Source organism: Theobroma cacao, chromosome 2, assembly GCF_000208745.1.
Source record: "Theobroma cacao cultivar B97-61/B2 chromosome 2, Criollo_cocoa_genome_V2, whole genome shotgun sequence".
Classification (NCBI taxonomy): Eukaryota; Viridiplantae; Streptophyta; class Magnoliopsida; order Malvales; family Malvaceae; genus Theobroma; species Theobroma cacao.
Window position 1 is genome coordinate 18,295,034 of NC_030851.1, and position 16,160 is coordinate 18,311,193.

Sequence of the window (16,160 nt, forward strand, 5' to 3'; positions counted from 1 at the left end):
AAAGTAAGAGTTCACAGTCTTACATCCTCTTGGTCAATTGGAGCCCACGTGTCATTGCAGATCAAAACTTATATTTTGGTTATCTGTATTTCTATTCATACAATTTTTACTTTACTTTCATGTGCGAAAAATTATTTACGAATATTTCTATAAAAATTTATTTTATGAGAAAATAGAATATTTTATTTATTATTTTTGAATAGTACTAGTTGTCAACAATTTGCTTTCAAATGAACGTTTTAGATACTTAATTTGTTTTTAAATCATTAAATATATATTTTTTGCTTACCTACTATATTTTTAGCAAGTTTTGAGATTTTTGATGAAAAATTACGAAAATACCCCTGTGAGTCAAAAAATAATATTTTATTGTTTTTATTTGAAAATGACTTATGATTTTTTTGAAATGTGAGATTTAATAATTGTTGCTCACCGGAGAGATGCGAAAGTTGGTGCTAAGCCTTGTGGGGTTTCAATCGGCATTCGGGGTGAAGAATGTCTGTCGAGGCCTCGCGGCGATTGTCATGGGCCCGATGGGGAGTTCCGGGTCGTGACAGAATGCCAATAGAAACCTCGCAAGGCTTAATATCAGTTTTCGCACCTCCCCTGTGAGCAATAATTACTAAACATCATATTTTAAAAGATTATAAGCTATTTCCAAATCGAAACAATAAAAAAATAATTTTCGTCTCACAGGGGTATTTTGGTCATTTTTCTTCAAAAATTTCGAAACCATCTAAAAATGTAGTATATAAGTGAAAGATACATATTTCATAACCAAAAATAAGTTTAGATGTCTAAAACATTCATTTAAAGTGAAATGATAGCCATTAGAATAAAATAAAAATATTAAATAAAATATTTCATTTTCTTATGAAACATTATTTATAGAGATATCCGTAAATAATTTTTTTAGCGTAAAAGCAAAATAAATTCATACATACAGTAACACAAATAACCAGAGTATGTAATTTAATTTACAATGACGTGTGGACCCCCGAAGGATCAAAAGTAACAAAGGCTGTGAACCTACGATTTTTTAAGATGCAAATCCAACTGTAACTCTCGACAAAATCAGCTATTTACTGACTATCTTGAGCCTGGAACGAGTAGAAAGAAGGGTGGTGAGTTTATATAAACTCAGTGAGTAAACAAACATCATCTAAAATATCTAAAGTCGAGTAAATAGAGACAACTTAAAATAGTTCATCATACTATGATTCATAACGTTTCAAACTCATTTCAACTAAATAAAATAAATTTATTTCACTCAAATAATCAACATGGCTTATGAATTTCTTAAAAACTTGGCTCGTGCCAAAACTCATTCTCGGGAATACCTTGATCAGAAGCATCCAACCGAGTTTGCCAATGCTGTTTAAAAAGTCATATACGCACAAAACACATTTTTACGTTTAAAAGTATAGCCGTTCCTTGGCATTGGCTAAATTCACTTTCACGTGGTGGTTTAGCATGAAGTGAACTCTAAACTTTACCTTAGGAGTTACCCTCCGCGCCTTTTATACCTACGTAAAATAAAATGCAACGGGGTTTACCGTGCCTCTCTAATAGGTTGATCCATAAAAACGAGCCCACTGCAGTAAGCTAATCGATATCCCACCAAATCAATAAAAGTTTCGACAGCATGACATGACAATTATATTACTACCTAGCCTGTCAAGGCAAAACAAACAGTTCATACAATTTTTCAATTTAGCCATTCATACCAATATCACCATAAACCATAAATTTACAACACAATCAAACAGTCTCCAGTTACTCAATTTCTAAAATCATCATTCAATTTCAAAATGATTTATCAAACTCATTTCATTTAATCACATTTTACTTATAAAACATAAGGATTTACCATTTAAACTCATTTTTTTATAAAATCACAAAAATGAATAAAAACTACTTTAGATAATTAAGACGATAATAAGGTTACTCACAATATTGGGAGTTCGAAATACCCTACTCTTGGTCCTCTGGCACAATGTCTTTACCCTTGTTAGAAGACTCACCACCTATACACAATACACGACAAATAATTCAATATATTGTGTCATGTCATTATAAATCTATTTCAGGCTCTCTATATGAATGCATGAGGTTGTTTGGATAGTCACTTAAAAATGGAATTCACGTTAGTTCAATGGTGATCAGAATGGATCAGTTTTCTACTTAATTCGAACTCTTCACCTTTGATTTAACCAAAACATCCAAATTGACTCCAAATAAATTCATTTCACTTCCAATACTCCAAATCATCAAATATAAGCTAGATAACATGAATTATAGCAAAATCATCATCAACATTTTCTCTTGGAAAAATTCGGCCATGGTGGGTGCATAAACACTATGGTTTTTCACACTTGAGTTTTACACCATAAATCATTAATTCTTAACCAAATCACTTGAAATAAAATCAAATCCACCATTCACATACCATAAGGAAGATTTGGCCAATGAGGGTGATGTAAGAATATGAATTTTTCTTGTTTGCTTTTTATGCTACACATCACCAAACAACTAAAAATACTAAATCTAGCTAAATCCAAGATCAAAACTCCTCCCCCCATGTCCGGCCAGAAAAGTTATCCTCATGCAAACTTGATTCTCAACCATGAAAAATGGAAAAGAATGCATAAGAAAGGTAGATCACAAGCTAAAATCAAGAAATTTTACCTTTACTTACTTAATTCCTTGAAATCCACCAATTTTCTCTTGAATTTTCTAACTAGGGTTTTGTTCTTTCTTTCTTTCCTCTTTCCCTTGGTGAGGCCGAACATGAAGAATGAATAAGAGAGGTGTGTGCTGGTTTTTAATGTAAATTATAAAGAAATGAAAACTTGCCACTTGTCACCATCCCATTGGTCCATTTTTAAACTTGATAATTAAGCATTCTCCCACCACCACATAAAATATCTCAATTATCCAAAGTATAATAGGTAAAATTTAAGGGCTTGACAAGTGTTGGGTGGTGTAAAATTCTAATTTTACCCTTGGGTGGCAAAATGATCATTTTGCCCCCATGTCATGAAAATTCCAACTTGACTCCAAATCAATCCTCGAACTTCGAATCACCATATTAAGTCATTCTGGGGTTTTAAAATTTTCAATTTCATCTTAAAATCTCTATTTGGACTAGTTCGAGGCTTAAATCAACTTAATTGTACCATTAGGTACAATATCGTCTTTTAACGATTTCTGAGGCATTCAAGTATGCAGACATTCTATCAAGTACCTATACAATATGGTAAATATATTATAGAGCTAGGCTTGACATGAGGAGCAAAAGTATCTATAAACCTGAAGAGAGTCTTGTTTGATTTGAATACTTGGATTGATTGATGTATTTTTGAATTTAAATTTAGATTTCATTTGCATTCAAATTTGAATGTATTAGCTCAAATAACAATATAATTCCAAGTATAGTTTCAAGAAGGGGTGAATTGGAATCTTTGAATTTTTTTGCAAATTTGATAATTGTAAATGTGCAATAAATTAAAAAAGAATGTGCAACTTGAAATTACTCTTGTAAGACCTGATTTTCAATAGATAAAAATTAAGAGTAAGAAGAGAAATTTGCACAAAGAGTTTTATAAAGATTCCGCCTCTTGCTTATGTCCCCCCCTTTAGCAAGTTAAAGAGCTTCAAATCCATTAAAAAATAAATGCCTTTTTAAGTATAACTTACTGGAGTTTATTTAAGTTAAATAGTAAAGGCTAAGGTTATCCTGGCAGTAAAGGCTAAGTAGATGGTTCTTTGTTCCAACAATAAAAACTAGATGGGCAATTCGAAATTAATTGTCTTTAAGTGTTATCAACTGTAAATTTAATTAAAGTTTAGATGTGTAGAAATTTGAGGTGATATTGTATTGCTTACACCATCCAATCTCTTAGTCAAGAATGTGCCTTATTTTATACCTAAACACTAACCTAAGTCATTTGCATGCATGTATGCTGATGTACATATGCATGGAGTTGCTTTCGTGTTTAATCTTTTGTTTTCCAACCAATTATTTTCAATTTATTTGTTAGGACCATATTCTTATTTGTAAAACATATAATTATTCACTTATAAGACTCGTATATTGATCAAATCTTGCTAATTGGTGAGTGTATCCAAAATTGTTTATTCAAAAAAAATATATGGGCGTGCTTTATAATTAAACATGATGTTTCCTCTTGTTCATGCTTTAGCTGCTGCCATTTATCTTGTGCTTAGAGGAACTATAACTCTACAAGAATGAAAACGACTCGACTTTTATGCTGGTTTCATGTTGTTTGGATGGTAGCTTGCAAGTTTTTTGTCCAAAGCTAGTTGCAGATGATGTCGATGCCTATGGCTCATGATAGGAGTCTCGAGTCCTATAAATTAGGAAAGTATAGGAGTTCTAGTTTAAAATCGTCTAGTGCCAATACCGTCAATTTGTAACACCCCGTACCCTCATATAGAAGCTAATAAGACCTTATCGATAAGATGATGGGTCAATGAATATAAATTTAAGTGCCAAAGAGCCGTAACATGTAACGACCCCTCTCCGGTCGCTACTGACGTCCGAGACCTTCCGGAAAGACCCGTCAAGTCCCGAACAAGCCTTTCTCGAAATGCCCATTAGTTCACTACATACCATCACCATTCCATATTAATACTTAAAACAATACTTTTATATCGTAACTTGAGCCATAAACATAATAATTGATTCAAGCTTTAAATCATTTAATCACAAGTTTACACATTGAAATCCACAATCTCTAATTATTTACTTATATCAACATCAATATCCGTTTACAACTTAATGAACAAAGAGCTATAACTCAACCTCTAATAGCGGAGCGACTCGAGATAAAATGCTATGAGATGCCTTTACGTATCTGCAGTAGATCGAACGTACCGATGATTACACGCTAGGCCAATCTCTGTCTGTAAAAGGGGAAATAAGAAGGGTGTGAGTCTCATAGACTCAGTGATCATCATCGACCTCGTGAGTAGGCAAGGAGGGGAAACAAACATAAAGATGAAATGTTTATAAATCTAAGAGTAAGTGTAGAAAACACACTCCATTAAACTGAGAGATTTTTTGTTTTTATACCTTGCAGTCTTAAAAATAATGAATCACAAGTAACAATATATGAAAATGGTTGTATTTAAGGTACTAGAAAATATTTCAACTTTGATATCTAGTCAACAGTAAATCCAATGGCAAGTGTAGAATGAAGAGACTCAAACATAAAAATGTGAAATCATTGATCACCAATGAATACGTAAATTTTACTTGCTATTCAATAATAAATTTCAAGTGTAAATGCCATGCATTGTGTAATAAAAAAATATGTAAGTGAGCATCATCCTTGGATAGGTTTAATATAGCCCTTAGGCTTACTCTCTCAAACATCATCACCTACTCGTGGGAACTTCCCACGCCACCAAATATAAATCGGGGCTTCAAGTCCCCATTTACTTACTCGTGGGAATTGCCCACGCCACCCAATATGAATCAGGGCTTCAAGTCTTCCTTTACAATCAAATATCGATAATCAACAATCACTACTTTGTGCACAAAGACCACACTTAACCTGGTGTGGTAGCAGGTCCTACCCAGAGTATCTCAATCACGTTAAAATTAAAATCATTGCAATTTAATGCATTTACAAAACATGATAGATCAAAAGCAATATAATCATAAATTAAATGTTATGCATAATTTATTTCAAAGCATGGCATATCCATCAAATCAACATGTTAAGTGAAATCAATAAATTTATTTTATTTTTTTTGTTCAAATCTCATGAATAAAATAATGACCATTGGCCCAAACATCACACAAGCTTGCAAGGTATGATTTTGAAGCGAAAGCCATTGAAAGGTTTGTTTCCCCGTAATTGAAACTTTGTAGATATATACTTATGTATAGTATAAAAAATGAATTTAAAATCCTTCATTGCACTCATAAACAACTTAGGGCTTTCTACCAACTCATACTTTTCACAATTTCGTCAACCATCAAATGTAACATATATAATATATTTATCAGGATATAGTTTTTGAAATTTAGCACCCACTCAACTCACAATAACGGGACACTACATCGCTATTTCTACTTGCCGATTGCTCATCACTTCCTTCGACATGCCACTATAGTGCACTATCTTTACTTTAGCGCTTCATATTTGGGCTAGGTTGGCCCAAGCCCAAGTCTTCACCTTTCTTTTCTTTTGGGCTTACCTTTCCTTGTTGCCATTGGGCCTTATTTCTTGTTGATATTAGGCCCTTCTCATGGGCTCTTTCCACTTCTCCTTATTGGGTTATGCCCACTATTTATTTTTTTTTCATTTCTCTTTTTTTTTTCTTTTTTTTTTCTTCTCTTTCTTTCTTGGTCGGCAACACCTTCTTCTTTTTTCTTTTTTTTTCTTTTTTCTTCTTCCTCTTTCTCGCCGGCGTCGTACCTTTTTTCTCTCCATTTTTCCTTTCTTTCCTTCATTCTCTCTTTTTTTCCAATCGGTCGACCTTCCCTCTCTCTTTCTTTTCTCCTCCGATCAACTTTCTCCCTCTCTTTTCCTTCTCCTCCAACCGATCTTCATTCTCTCTTTTTCTTTACTTTCTTCTTTTTCTTTCCCTCATTCTCTATTCTTTCCTTTCTCCTTTTTTCTTTTTTTCTCTTCTCGACTTTTTTTTTTGGCTGAATGTTTTTTTTTCTTCGCTCCTTCATAGCCGACTCTTTCTCTTTTTCAGCTCTTCTCTTCTTTTTTTTTTATTCCTTCCTTCTTTTTTATTTCTTCTTTGACCAGCCCCTTACCATTTTTTTTCTTTTCTCTCTTCCCTTTGTTCCATGTGGCCAGCCCCCATTTCATTCTTCCCTTTCTTTTATTTTTGCCTTCAGTCGGCCCCTACCTTTCCTTCCTTCATACGGGGTGTTACATAACGGGTGAAAAAAATATTTTGAAATAAAATAGTATTTTATTAATAAAATAATATTAAAACATTAATATTTTATCTATTGTTGAGATTAGTTATGAAGGAGGACTATATGACTAGTTTAAGTGGGGGAGAACAAGTAAAGAAGAATTTTGAAGAAAAATGGAATGAGTGGGGCTCGCATGTCTTTATTAAATAAAAAAGAAGCGAGTACGTATATATTTAAATATTATAGTGACATCTTAATAAAGTTCAAATTTTATATCTTATTTGTACAAGTGTAAAAGAAAGAAAATAGAAGGAAATTGAAATTAAATAAATGTTGGAAGGACCAAATTGTAAAGGATGAAAAATTTGGAAGGCACATGATAAATAAGGAAAAGTTCGAGGACTTATGTGCAATTTCAATATTTAGAGTTAAATGGAAATTAACTAACCAAGGAAAGTTAGATTATACGGCATAATGAGATGTGCATGTGAATTTACTATTACCAGCAAATTATAGTATGCAAAAAGGATAAGTTAGTGGGGAACATGTGGGACCCCCACCATGTGAAGTAAAAAGAAGAATAAGACTAAGTTTATTTACATGTAATGAGATTAGTGCATTAGGTGGCCAAATGAGGAAAGAAAGATGTGGGAAGCATGTGACTTGAATAAATTAATGAATGATCAAATAAAATATAAAGTGAAGCTTGTGCATGAAATGTGATTGGAGGAATAAGGTGGTGCATGAAAGGAAATGCATGTGAAATGAAATGCAAATGAAATAAACCAAAAAGAATACCATGTGAATCAATACATGTGTTAGGTAATTTAATCAAAGGATAAAGGAATGGACAAGTAAAACTTGCATGCACAAGCCACCAATGGAAAGTGGCGTTAATAACAAAGTGAGGAATTGAATGACATGACATGTAAAGAAAAATACCAAAAGTTACCAAGCCTTGAGCAATCCACCCATGAAAGAAAAGGAAAGGAAAAGAAGACTTTCACAAGGCCATTTCAAGTTCGTTCCTTGTTATATCTGTCCACACAAAAGAAATAGCAAACAAGTACTTTTTCTTTAAGAGATCCGCACTTTTGAGAGAAACGAAAAAGAATCGACCTTGAAAGCAAAAAGAAGGAAGGAAGGAGAAAGAAGAAAAGAGAAAGGAGGAAGAAGAAAAGGGCTTGGAGGAGGCTCGGTTTTGGGAAAGATTAGAGAAAAATCGAAAAGTTTTCTCTTGCATGTCATTGTTGAAGCTTTAAGAAGGCATGGGAGGTTCGGCCTAATGATTCCAGGCTAAGGAAAGTAAGAGTTATCATTTTGTTTGAATGCATGCCTTGTGAACCGATTATAATATGGGATTTTGTTTGTGGTAGCAAGAATCTTCAAGGATTCAAGAACCGGATGCATGCATGTAAGTGGATCCTATAATGCATGGTGATTTTGAGCTAGATAAGTAATGGGTAAGTGTTTTAATATCGAAATCACAAGTAGAAAGAAAAAATGAGATGTGTATTAATTACTTATACTTGTGGTAGCAATGGTGATCGAAGATGTGAGGAAATTGTGAACTGTATGTGGAATTCAAGCTAAAACTGAAAGGTGAGCATGCAATGTGAGTACATTATGTTATGTGGGCTATGGCTGGTTGAAAGTATGTGGATTACATGTTAAATGATTGTGAATAATGTTGATGAAAATTATGAAATTGGGTTAAGGATTCAATGATTGGAGTGTTGCGTACATGTGAATAATTAAGTATATTGAGTTTAAATTGTTGCTAAGAAGTGTGTAAGTGAGGAAGGTTTGTCGTGGTGGTGTACCAGAGGAGATAATGGGTGACCGGCAAGTAGAATTAGCTAGATACTCACCCGAATCGATAACGACGTAGTATCCCGCTATTCTAAGGTGAGTAGTGGGTGTCTATTTCAAAATTTCCATAACTACATATCGATATATGATTAATAAACGTGCCAGTTTACTTTAAATGCAATTTGTGGACAGCATGAGTTGGTAGAATGTTAGGCTTGTGAATGCCATGCTTTGAGAAAGGTTTTGTATATATGTATATATTAACTACCTATGTAAAGGGTTTTAGAAATCGAGAAACAAGCTCTTTAACACAGTTTATGTCAATATGTGCTTTATTGTTTGTGTGATGTGCATTCATGAATAAATTACATATTCAACATGCTGATTTGATATTTAAACTGCATGCAAAGGTTTTACATTATAAAGTCTTACAAATGAGTTTATCATGTTACCATGATTGGTATTATGGAAATAGTTTTAAAATCAACTTTTGAGAACTCAATTTGCTTTTAAATGGTTTTGTCAAACCAGGAGATTCGAGAGCAGGTCGAATGTCACATCGGGATAGTGTGACCCTTGTGCACAAGTGAACTCTAGTTAGAGAACCTTGAGGTCACTGACGGGCTGTTAGACGTGGTTGGAGTCACGGTCTGTGATGTATATATGTGGCTAGGCCACAAGTTATTATACGTGGTTGTGACCACTCTTCGATGTCGGCCAACATCATCAAGACTGCCATGGCTATGGGAATCCGGTGGAAGAGGACCTCTCGGATGTTATTACGTGGAAGCAGATCTACGAGTTGATTACTATGATTACCTACTTGATAGTGGTATCTCTTTGGGTTTTCAAACATGTATTCTTTCGCATGGTGAGAATTTTAAGTTTTTCCTCAGCTCCCCTATTTATACTTATACTATGACTTTGTATTTAACTCCTCGAGGATAAGGTGATTTACGAATTTGTGTATAAGCTTTGATAATGCTTGACTTCATGGGAGTATGCATGTTTATGTTGGATTGATTTGAGCAAAGTTGTCAAATAATTTCGAGGGTGGAAATCTTTCACTTACACTGATTTTGACACATTTATTGTTAAAGGATTATGTTGCATTAAAATTCTTGGTTTTCATGTAATGCACAAAACTTCCTTTTGAGTTAAATTATTTATATATGCTTTTATGTTTTAATATTCAAATTTTTTGTCCCTAGCTTGTTTCCCATCTACGCCCTATTCACGGAGTCGATGATCACTGAGTTGTGAGACTCACCCCCTTATCTTCCTTTTGCAGATAAGTGATCAGCTCAAGTGTATCGCCCCAGCATTTTGATTCGCTACGACGTAGGTAATGGCATCTCTTAGACTTCCACTTTGAGTCGCTCCACTGCATAAGGGTCAGATTGTGTAAAATAGTTAGACTTATAAAAATTAGCTATCGAAAATGTATTTGCTAAAACCTTAAGGTTGTGTAATGGATGCTAAGTGTGATGTTGAAACCATCTTAAAGTTAGTCAAACGTGGATTGCTACACCTTAATTATAACTGTTTATTTGGTTTAAATAAACAATGGTATTAATATTGTAAGTCGATTTACTTATGCATTAGAACGTTCGATTTAATTATCTAGAATCTCAACTAAGGCATGTTCGGGATTTGACAGGTTCACTCGCAAGTTTCAGACGTCGATAATGATCGGAGAGAAGGTCGTTACACCATTCTTTTAAATGGGAATACTTTTTTATAATTGTACTATTTATTTGATGCACAAAACAAGTTTGATGCTATTAAAAGTCTTTTACAAATAATATAGAGACTTCGATTGACATTATGCTAGTGCTAATAAAATCACCTTTCAAAGAAAAAAAAAACTAAATAGCAGCTATTCCATAGACATTGTCCATCATAGAAAAACATGCATAAATCAATGGGAATTGCCCCATAGGAAAGCCTCCTCCATTGCCCTTATAATCGAGATCAACTCTCCTGCAAATAGGTCAGTTGCAGCTACATTTGAGGCGTTGTTATTGCTTATAGAAGATGCATTCTGTCTAATGCGCTCGCTAAGCACAAATCTGCAGACTGGACATTGGCCATGACTCTTCACCCATGGGACGATGCATTCCTCATGGAACATATGGTCACATGGAGTGAGCATGACTTGCTCTCTAGGCTCAAAATCTTCCAAGCAAATTGCACACCTCTTCCCATCCTCGTCTTTCTCTCTTTCCTTCTCATTATACAAGTTGCTTCTGTTTTGATCCCTGTAGTACATGCTTAACCTCCTTGTCATCTGCTTGGGGATAGGATTGTAAATTTCCTTCTTCAGCTTACTTAAAGCATTGCTTTGCTCGTCTCGAGCCGATCTGGAATCTTCTTGTTGGGCAGGGGAAGCTGGGAGCTGTACTTGCTGGACTGTGAACCTTTGAAGGGGTCCTGAGAACCTGGGATTTACCGCCCTTGCTGGGACATTGTCAAGCCATACAATTTGCACTGGAGTACGAGTACGTGGAAGATCTGGGAAACTGCAGTATTGTGTTGGCTATGGTAATTACAAATCAACTAAAATTGGAAAAGTTATGCAATAAAAACGATGATTGCATAGAAATTGCATAAATATTTGAGCAAATGCTACTTCTGCCAGTCAAAATTTAGATTAAGTTATCATAATCTTAACACTGGTTCTTTCACAAATCATTTTCACAGCCTCTACAACGTATAAAATTTCAGATTGGCGGAAATGAGAGAGGGTTTGCTGAGAATAAGCCGGAAGCTAGCCATACAAGCCTACCATAAGTTCTATTTCCATAAAGGAAATAATTCGTTTAGGTCGTGAAGTACCGTTAAAGTGAGCTGACTTGGTAGAAATTATAGCTTTCGACAACGTTTCCAGAATTGCAAAGTTTAGTTCGGTTCCCAATGCATACTTAGAATCTGATTAATCTACTGCTCATCACAATATGAACAGATCCGCCAATTTAACCTTTAGCTATGAGAAACGCATTATGTTTGCCTTTATGTTTCCATTTGTAAGTTGCAAACACGAATGAAAATAAGTGATTACCCTGACAAGCTGAAAGGTCGTGTTGTCACTCTCTCCTCTGGCATCTGCCAAGGGTCCCTTGAACCTCTACTGGCATCCTTAAAAATACACCACAATAAACAACCAGTAACATCAAGAGAAACAAAGAACACTAAAGCAAACCAGTTACATCACAAACATGGAACAAACAATTTTCACATCGAGCCTTAAAATTTCCACAAAATCTTGGTATCGTTCTTTGACTTTTTTTGGTACTTTCAGCCAAACTTTTCTTGGCTGGAGGAGAAAAATACTTACTGCAGTGGCTTGGAAGGGAAGGGAATGACGAAAAATAGGCTCGATGCGGTTCGGATCATTGCTGTTGGTAGGAGCATAGGCACCATAGTCATGTCCAGATCGCCAAGTCGGCCAAAATGGTGTGTTATTATTGGCGCCACTGCTCATGATGTCTTGGCTCCCAGATAATCAGCAAAACTCTGATCTGTTAATTTATTTATTGCGCTGGCTTCAGGACTGTGTGATTTTATAGAATTTATTCATTTCCTGCTCAAAGGACGGACGTTAACCTAATGAATATATCCTTGTTATCGTTTTAGTGGCCGCTTTGCATTTCTTCTTCTTTTTTCGAATCTGATGTAAAGCATGATTCTTCCTCCATTTCGCACAGATGCTTGCCCGCTCGTGATGCTTAAGATTGATGAAAGCTTCAGCAGTTATGAAGAGAGGAATCCGATTCCAGCAATCTGACTATATATGTTTGTTTTGACCTCTCTGAACAAGCACCTTTCGAATAAGTGAATACATCTCCATAATATGCCACTAGTGTTTTTTGGCTGCGTTGAACAATATCTTGATGTAACCGGCACTTTAGTACTTGTTCTTTTAGAAAAGTAAGAAAAATTCTCCTTTTTATCTATTTTTATTTTCGAAATGGCTGCATTGCAAGGAAAAGATGGTTGTTTTCTCTATCCCACTGAAATCAATGAACATTCCCTCTGCCCTTGGTAAAAACTACCAAAAAGATTTTATCAACTGTGGTTTAAGCTGTCAGCTTCACCATGGATTTTTTTAAAATTTGTTGAGATGATGTTATTTGCGTACAAAATCAAATGGGTGGAGAGTATATCAGATTTCCACAAGCTAGTAATGTAAGGCAGGATTATTGGGCAGGTTAAGGTTTGATTCTAGTCCTGGGAACCAACCAACTCAAACCGTTGAGAATTCTTAAGAGACAAGTGCGAATCAAATTGTGAGGTTTACACTCTTGGAGCATTGATTGGTATGTTTAATGTCCTGATCATGCATTCTTTTTCATCATACATCCAAGTCGAGCATTACAATTGTTTACTGAGGTTAATCATGGTATATTTTCCTTGATATTGCAAGCAAGCAATTGTGACCATTCCTGGCCCCCTTCTTTGTTATAAGGCTGCCTAAGAGTTGGGAGAACTAGGACGTAGCCTATAAATTTGTACAATTTAAGCATACATTTATCCTACTAGTAATAAAGTAATTTAGCTTGCTTCACTACAAGCATAAATTTATCCTAGCCTAGCATGCTGTGGGAAGGATAAGAATGAACGTCAATGTTATATTGGCTACCCAAATAAAACAGCTTGATCTAGAATCTTATTCTACAAACTGACACAGACAAGATACAAAAAGTACAATCAGAAACATCAATACCATCAGAATAAGTATCAATAGCTATCAGAAACATTTCTTCATTCACCACTGATAGCCTAAAGCACAATCTCTTAATTCTGCTAGAAATGTCTTACTGCTGCTATACATGAAACCAAATAAACAAAGAGATATAAAACGTTCACTAAATGGGCAGGTGCAACAAAGTAGAGCATCTTAAAAGGGACATAGTGAGACAGAAGTGGTGTTCATCCACATCCAAGCATCATATACAAGTCTCAATAATTTAAAAGTAGCTCAAGAAATTAAAACCTGACAATGAAACTGCAATTCGGAAGAGAAGTATGTGTGCATGTCTAGGAGAGATTCACCACCTTGCTTAAGCAGTTTGAGTTTATTATCAATTTCCACCTCCTTATAGCGGCGGATGCAGGTATGTAAGCAAGGCTCAAAATTAGTCATAAAATCAATGCCTAGTCTGCAAAACAGCTTAGAACCACAATGCAGAGGAATAAGAGCAACCAGTAATTTACTGCACGCTTGAAGTTGAAAATGAACAAGTCAAAATAATTAGAATTAAAGCCTTTATTCTCTGCTCCCATCTTGCAAGCAAGGCTTCTTGGTCTGCCAAATTTCCACTGACGTTGATGCATTATTAAGCATACCTCGGCGTCCCAGCATAACAAGATCTAGAAGCTTTCTCCTCATATTATAAACTGGATTTGGGTCAATTAAATGGCCCCTTTCATATGCTTCTCTTAGAAAAACAGTGTGTCTTTTTCCCTTGGTTGACAAATAAAATATCCCTGGGTGGTCGAGGAACAAATCCCTTATATTCAAATCAATGGCGAAAGATTTCCGGAAATGGCTGATCGTCTCCACCTCCACCATCCTCTCCACTGTCAAACTCAAGAATTCATGAACAATTGCAACTGCCCGTTTCTCTAATCCCATTATTCCTGTCTTAGTCCTCTTCTTTTCTCCGATCTCCTCATAAGGACCCACATATGGCAACCTTTGCCATTCCTTAACCTTAGCCTTAAAAACCTTGCTCAATCTCATGCCCGGTGGATAGCCGTGTTTAAATCCATATTGAATTTCTGTTCTATCAACACTGCAGTCCTCCTTACAACATTCCATAACTCGCCAATTCTCAACAGAGGCCACAAAACTTTTATCATGCATTTCATCAACCAGTTTCAAGATATGAGTATTAGGTTCATCTGCATCAGAGAGCCTAAATAAGTGCGAGTTCCTAGCTATCACCGAGTCCTCAAAGTCATCTGGCAGCCCAAGTTCCCTCCAAACTTTAAAAACTGCCCGGAGAGGCAATGATTTAGTTGTCGACATAGACAAAAGCCTAACTAAGCGGTCAACAGCAACAATTAAAGAAGAGCTGATAGCATCTGCCTCTTGGCGGGAAATATCAATAGCAGCATCAGTCAATCTACAGAACGGCTGGGACTTATTGGGATCATAGAAAATGTGGAAAATATGAGGGTACTTACGGAGAAAAGAGACAGCTCCACGGTTTAGATGGAGATTTTGGGAGAGCCTGGATAGAAAATCAAGGGAGACAGAAGGAGGGTTATTAGTGGGATTTGCAAGGATAAGGTCTTGTATTGCAATGACTTTGAGAAGGCTTTTGTACTTGTCCATTAGCTTCTCAAATGTAGGGTCTCTAGCTCTCGATGCCACATACTGGGCAGAGGATGTTTTGGATCGAATACCAATGATTTGGCATGGATTTAGTTGCTTTAATAACGATTTAAAGGTCTGGATTCGCATTTTCAAGCAAGAAATTAGCAACCGTTTATCCTTTTCTTACAGTCTCCTTCTAGTGAAATTGTGACAAACACGTAATAGGCAGAAATAGCCTAGCTGATCAATTACTGATGCTTGTTGCCAATACCGCCAACAATCAAAGAAATTAAGAACGAAACAAAGAATCAGGACTTTTTTTTTTTTTTCTGGGGACTCAAAGAGATAGATTTCCATCCGTGTTAAGGAAATTATGCAAGCCTACAGACTTGGAATGTGAAAATTGGAAAACGATACTCCTTTGGGTCGGAGGGGTGAACAAGCGATTGCTGCGTACCAAAATTTGCAGTAACATCCAAATTTTCTAAACCAAGCAATATTTGAAAACACACGCCCAAACAAACAAACAAAACAAAATTCTATGACCAGCGCGAGAGATCCAAAAACCTCAACGAGAGGGGAGGCGACCCTACAGAAAGAAAAATTAGGGAAGAAAGATGAATAAGAAGAAGAGGAAATTTCGCTCCCCTTGTAGATTCTGTTTAAAAATACCTTTTATTATAATTTTAATTATTTTTATTTAATTTTTTAAAATTGATAACAATACCCTTTAAATAATTTTAGACAAATTAAATTATCTCACCATTCAGACAAAAATCCAAAAATAAATCCCAATTTCTCTCTTTTATCAGTTTATCTTGCCATATCTCTCTCGTTATTCAAAAAGTGGAGATATTTGGATTTATTGGTTTATATTCATAAAAAAGTATTTTAAAGTTGAAAAATTGAAATTGATTAAAAATATTTGTAAATTAAAATATCGTATGATTTTGGCAGCTTAAACTTAGCTGCGAGCAGACAAATCAATTAGTTATTAAGCATTGTAAGACTGGTTTTTAGACATTACCTCACTAGTTCAACAAAAGTCCAAAAGTAAATTCCCATTTCCCTCTCTTATTGATTTATCTCGCCATTCAGCTCTGTCTCACCATT

At 35.2% G+C, this 16,160-nt stretch overlaps 2 protein-coding genes and 2 long non-coding RNA genes across 4 annotated transcripts; 2 read left to right on the forward strand and 2 right to left on the reverse strand.

The window, feature by feature from the left end:
- On the forward strand, positions 7,901-8,517 carry LOC108660564. The gene is made up of 3 exons (XR_001926324.1): positions 7,901-8,215; positions 8,287-8,373; positions 8,449-8,517. It is a non-coding gene; the product is annotated as an uncharacterized LOC108660564 (long non-coding RNA).
- LOC108660563 lies at positions 9,433-10,590 on the forward strand. The gene is made up of 3 exons (XR_001926323.1): positions 9,433-9,593; positions 10,014-10,067; positions 10,383-10,590. It is a non-coding gene; the product is annotated as an uncharacterized LOC108660563 (long non-coding RNA).
- Positions 10,502-12,281, reverse strand: LOC18609054 (E3 ubiquitin-protein ligase RNF38). The gene is made up of 3 exons (XM_018114574.1): positions 12,060-12,281; positions 11,784-11,860; positions 10,502-11,244 (listed from the first exon to the last, which is right to left on the reverse strand). Exons 1-3 carry the CDS (start codon positions 12,204-12,206, stop codon positions 10,644-10,646), a joined length of 825 nt encoding a protein of 274 aa, XP_017970063.1. The 5' UTR covers positions 12,207-12,281; the 3' UTR covers positions 10,502-10,643.
- LOC18609055 (protein ROOT PRIMORDIUM DEFECTIVE 1) lies at positions 13,425-15,656 on the reverse strand. The gene has a single exon (XM_007044026.2). It carries the CDS (start codon positions 15,192-15,194, stop codon positions 13,992-13,994), a length of 1,203 nt encoding a protein of 400 aa, XP_007044088.2. The 5' UTR covers positions 15,195-15,656; the 3' UTR covers positions 13,425-13,991.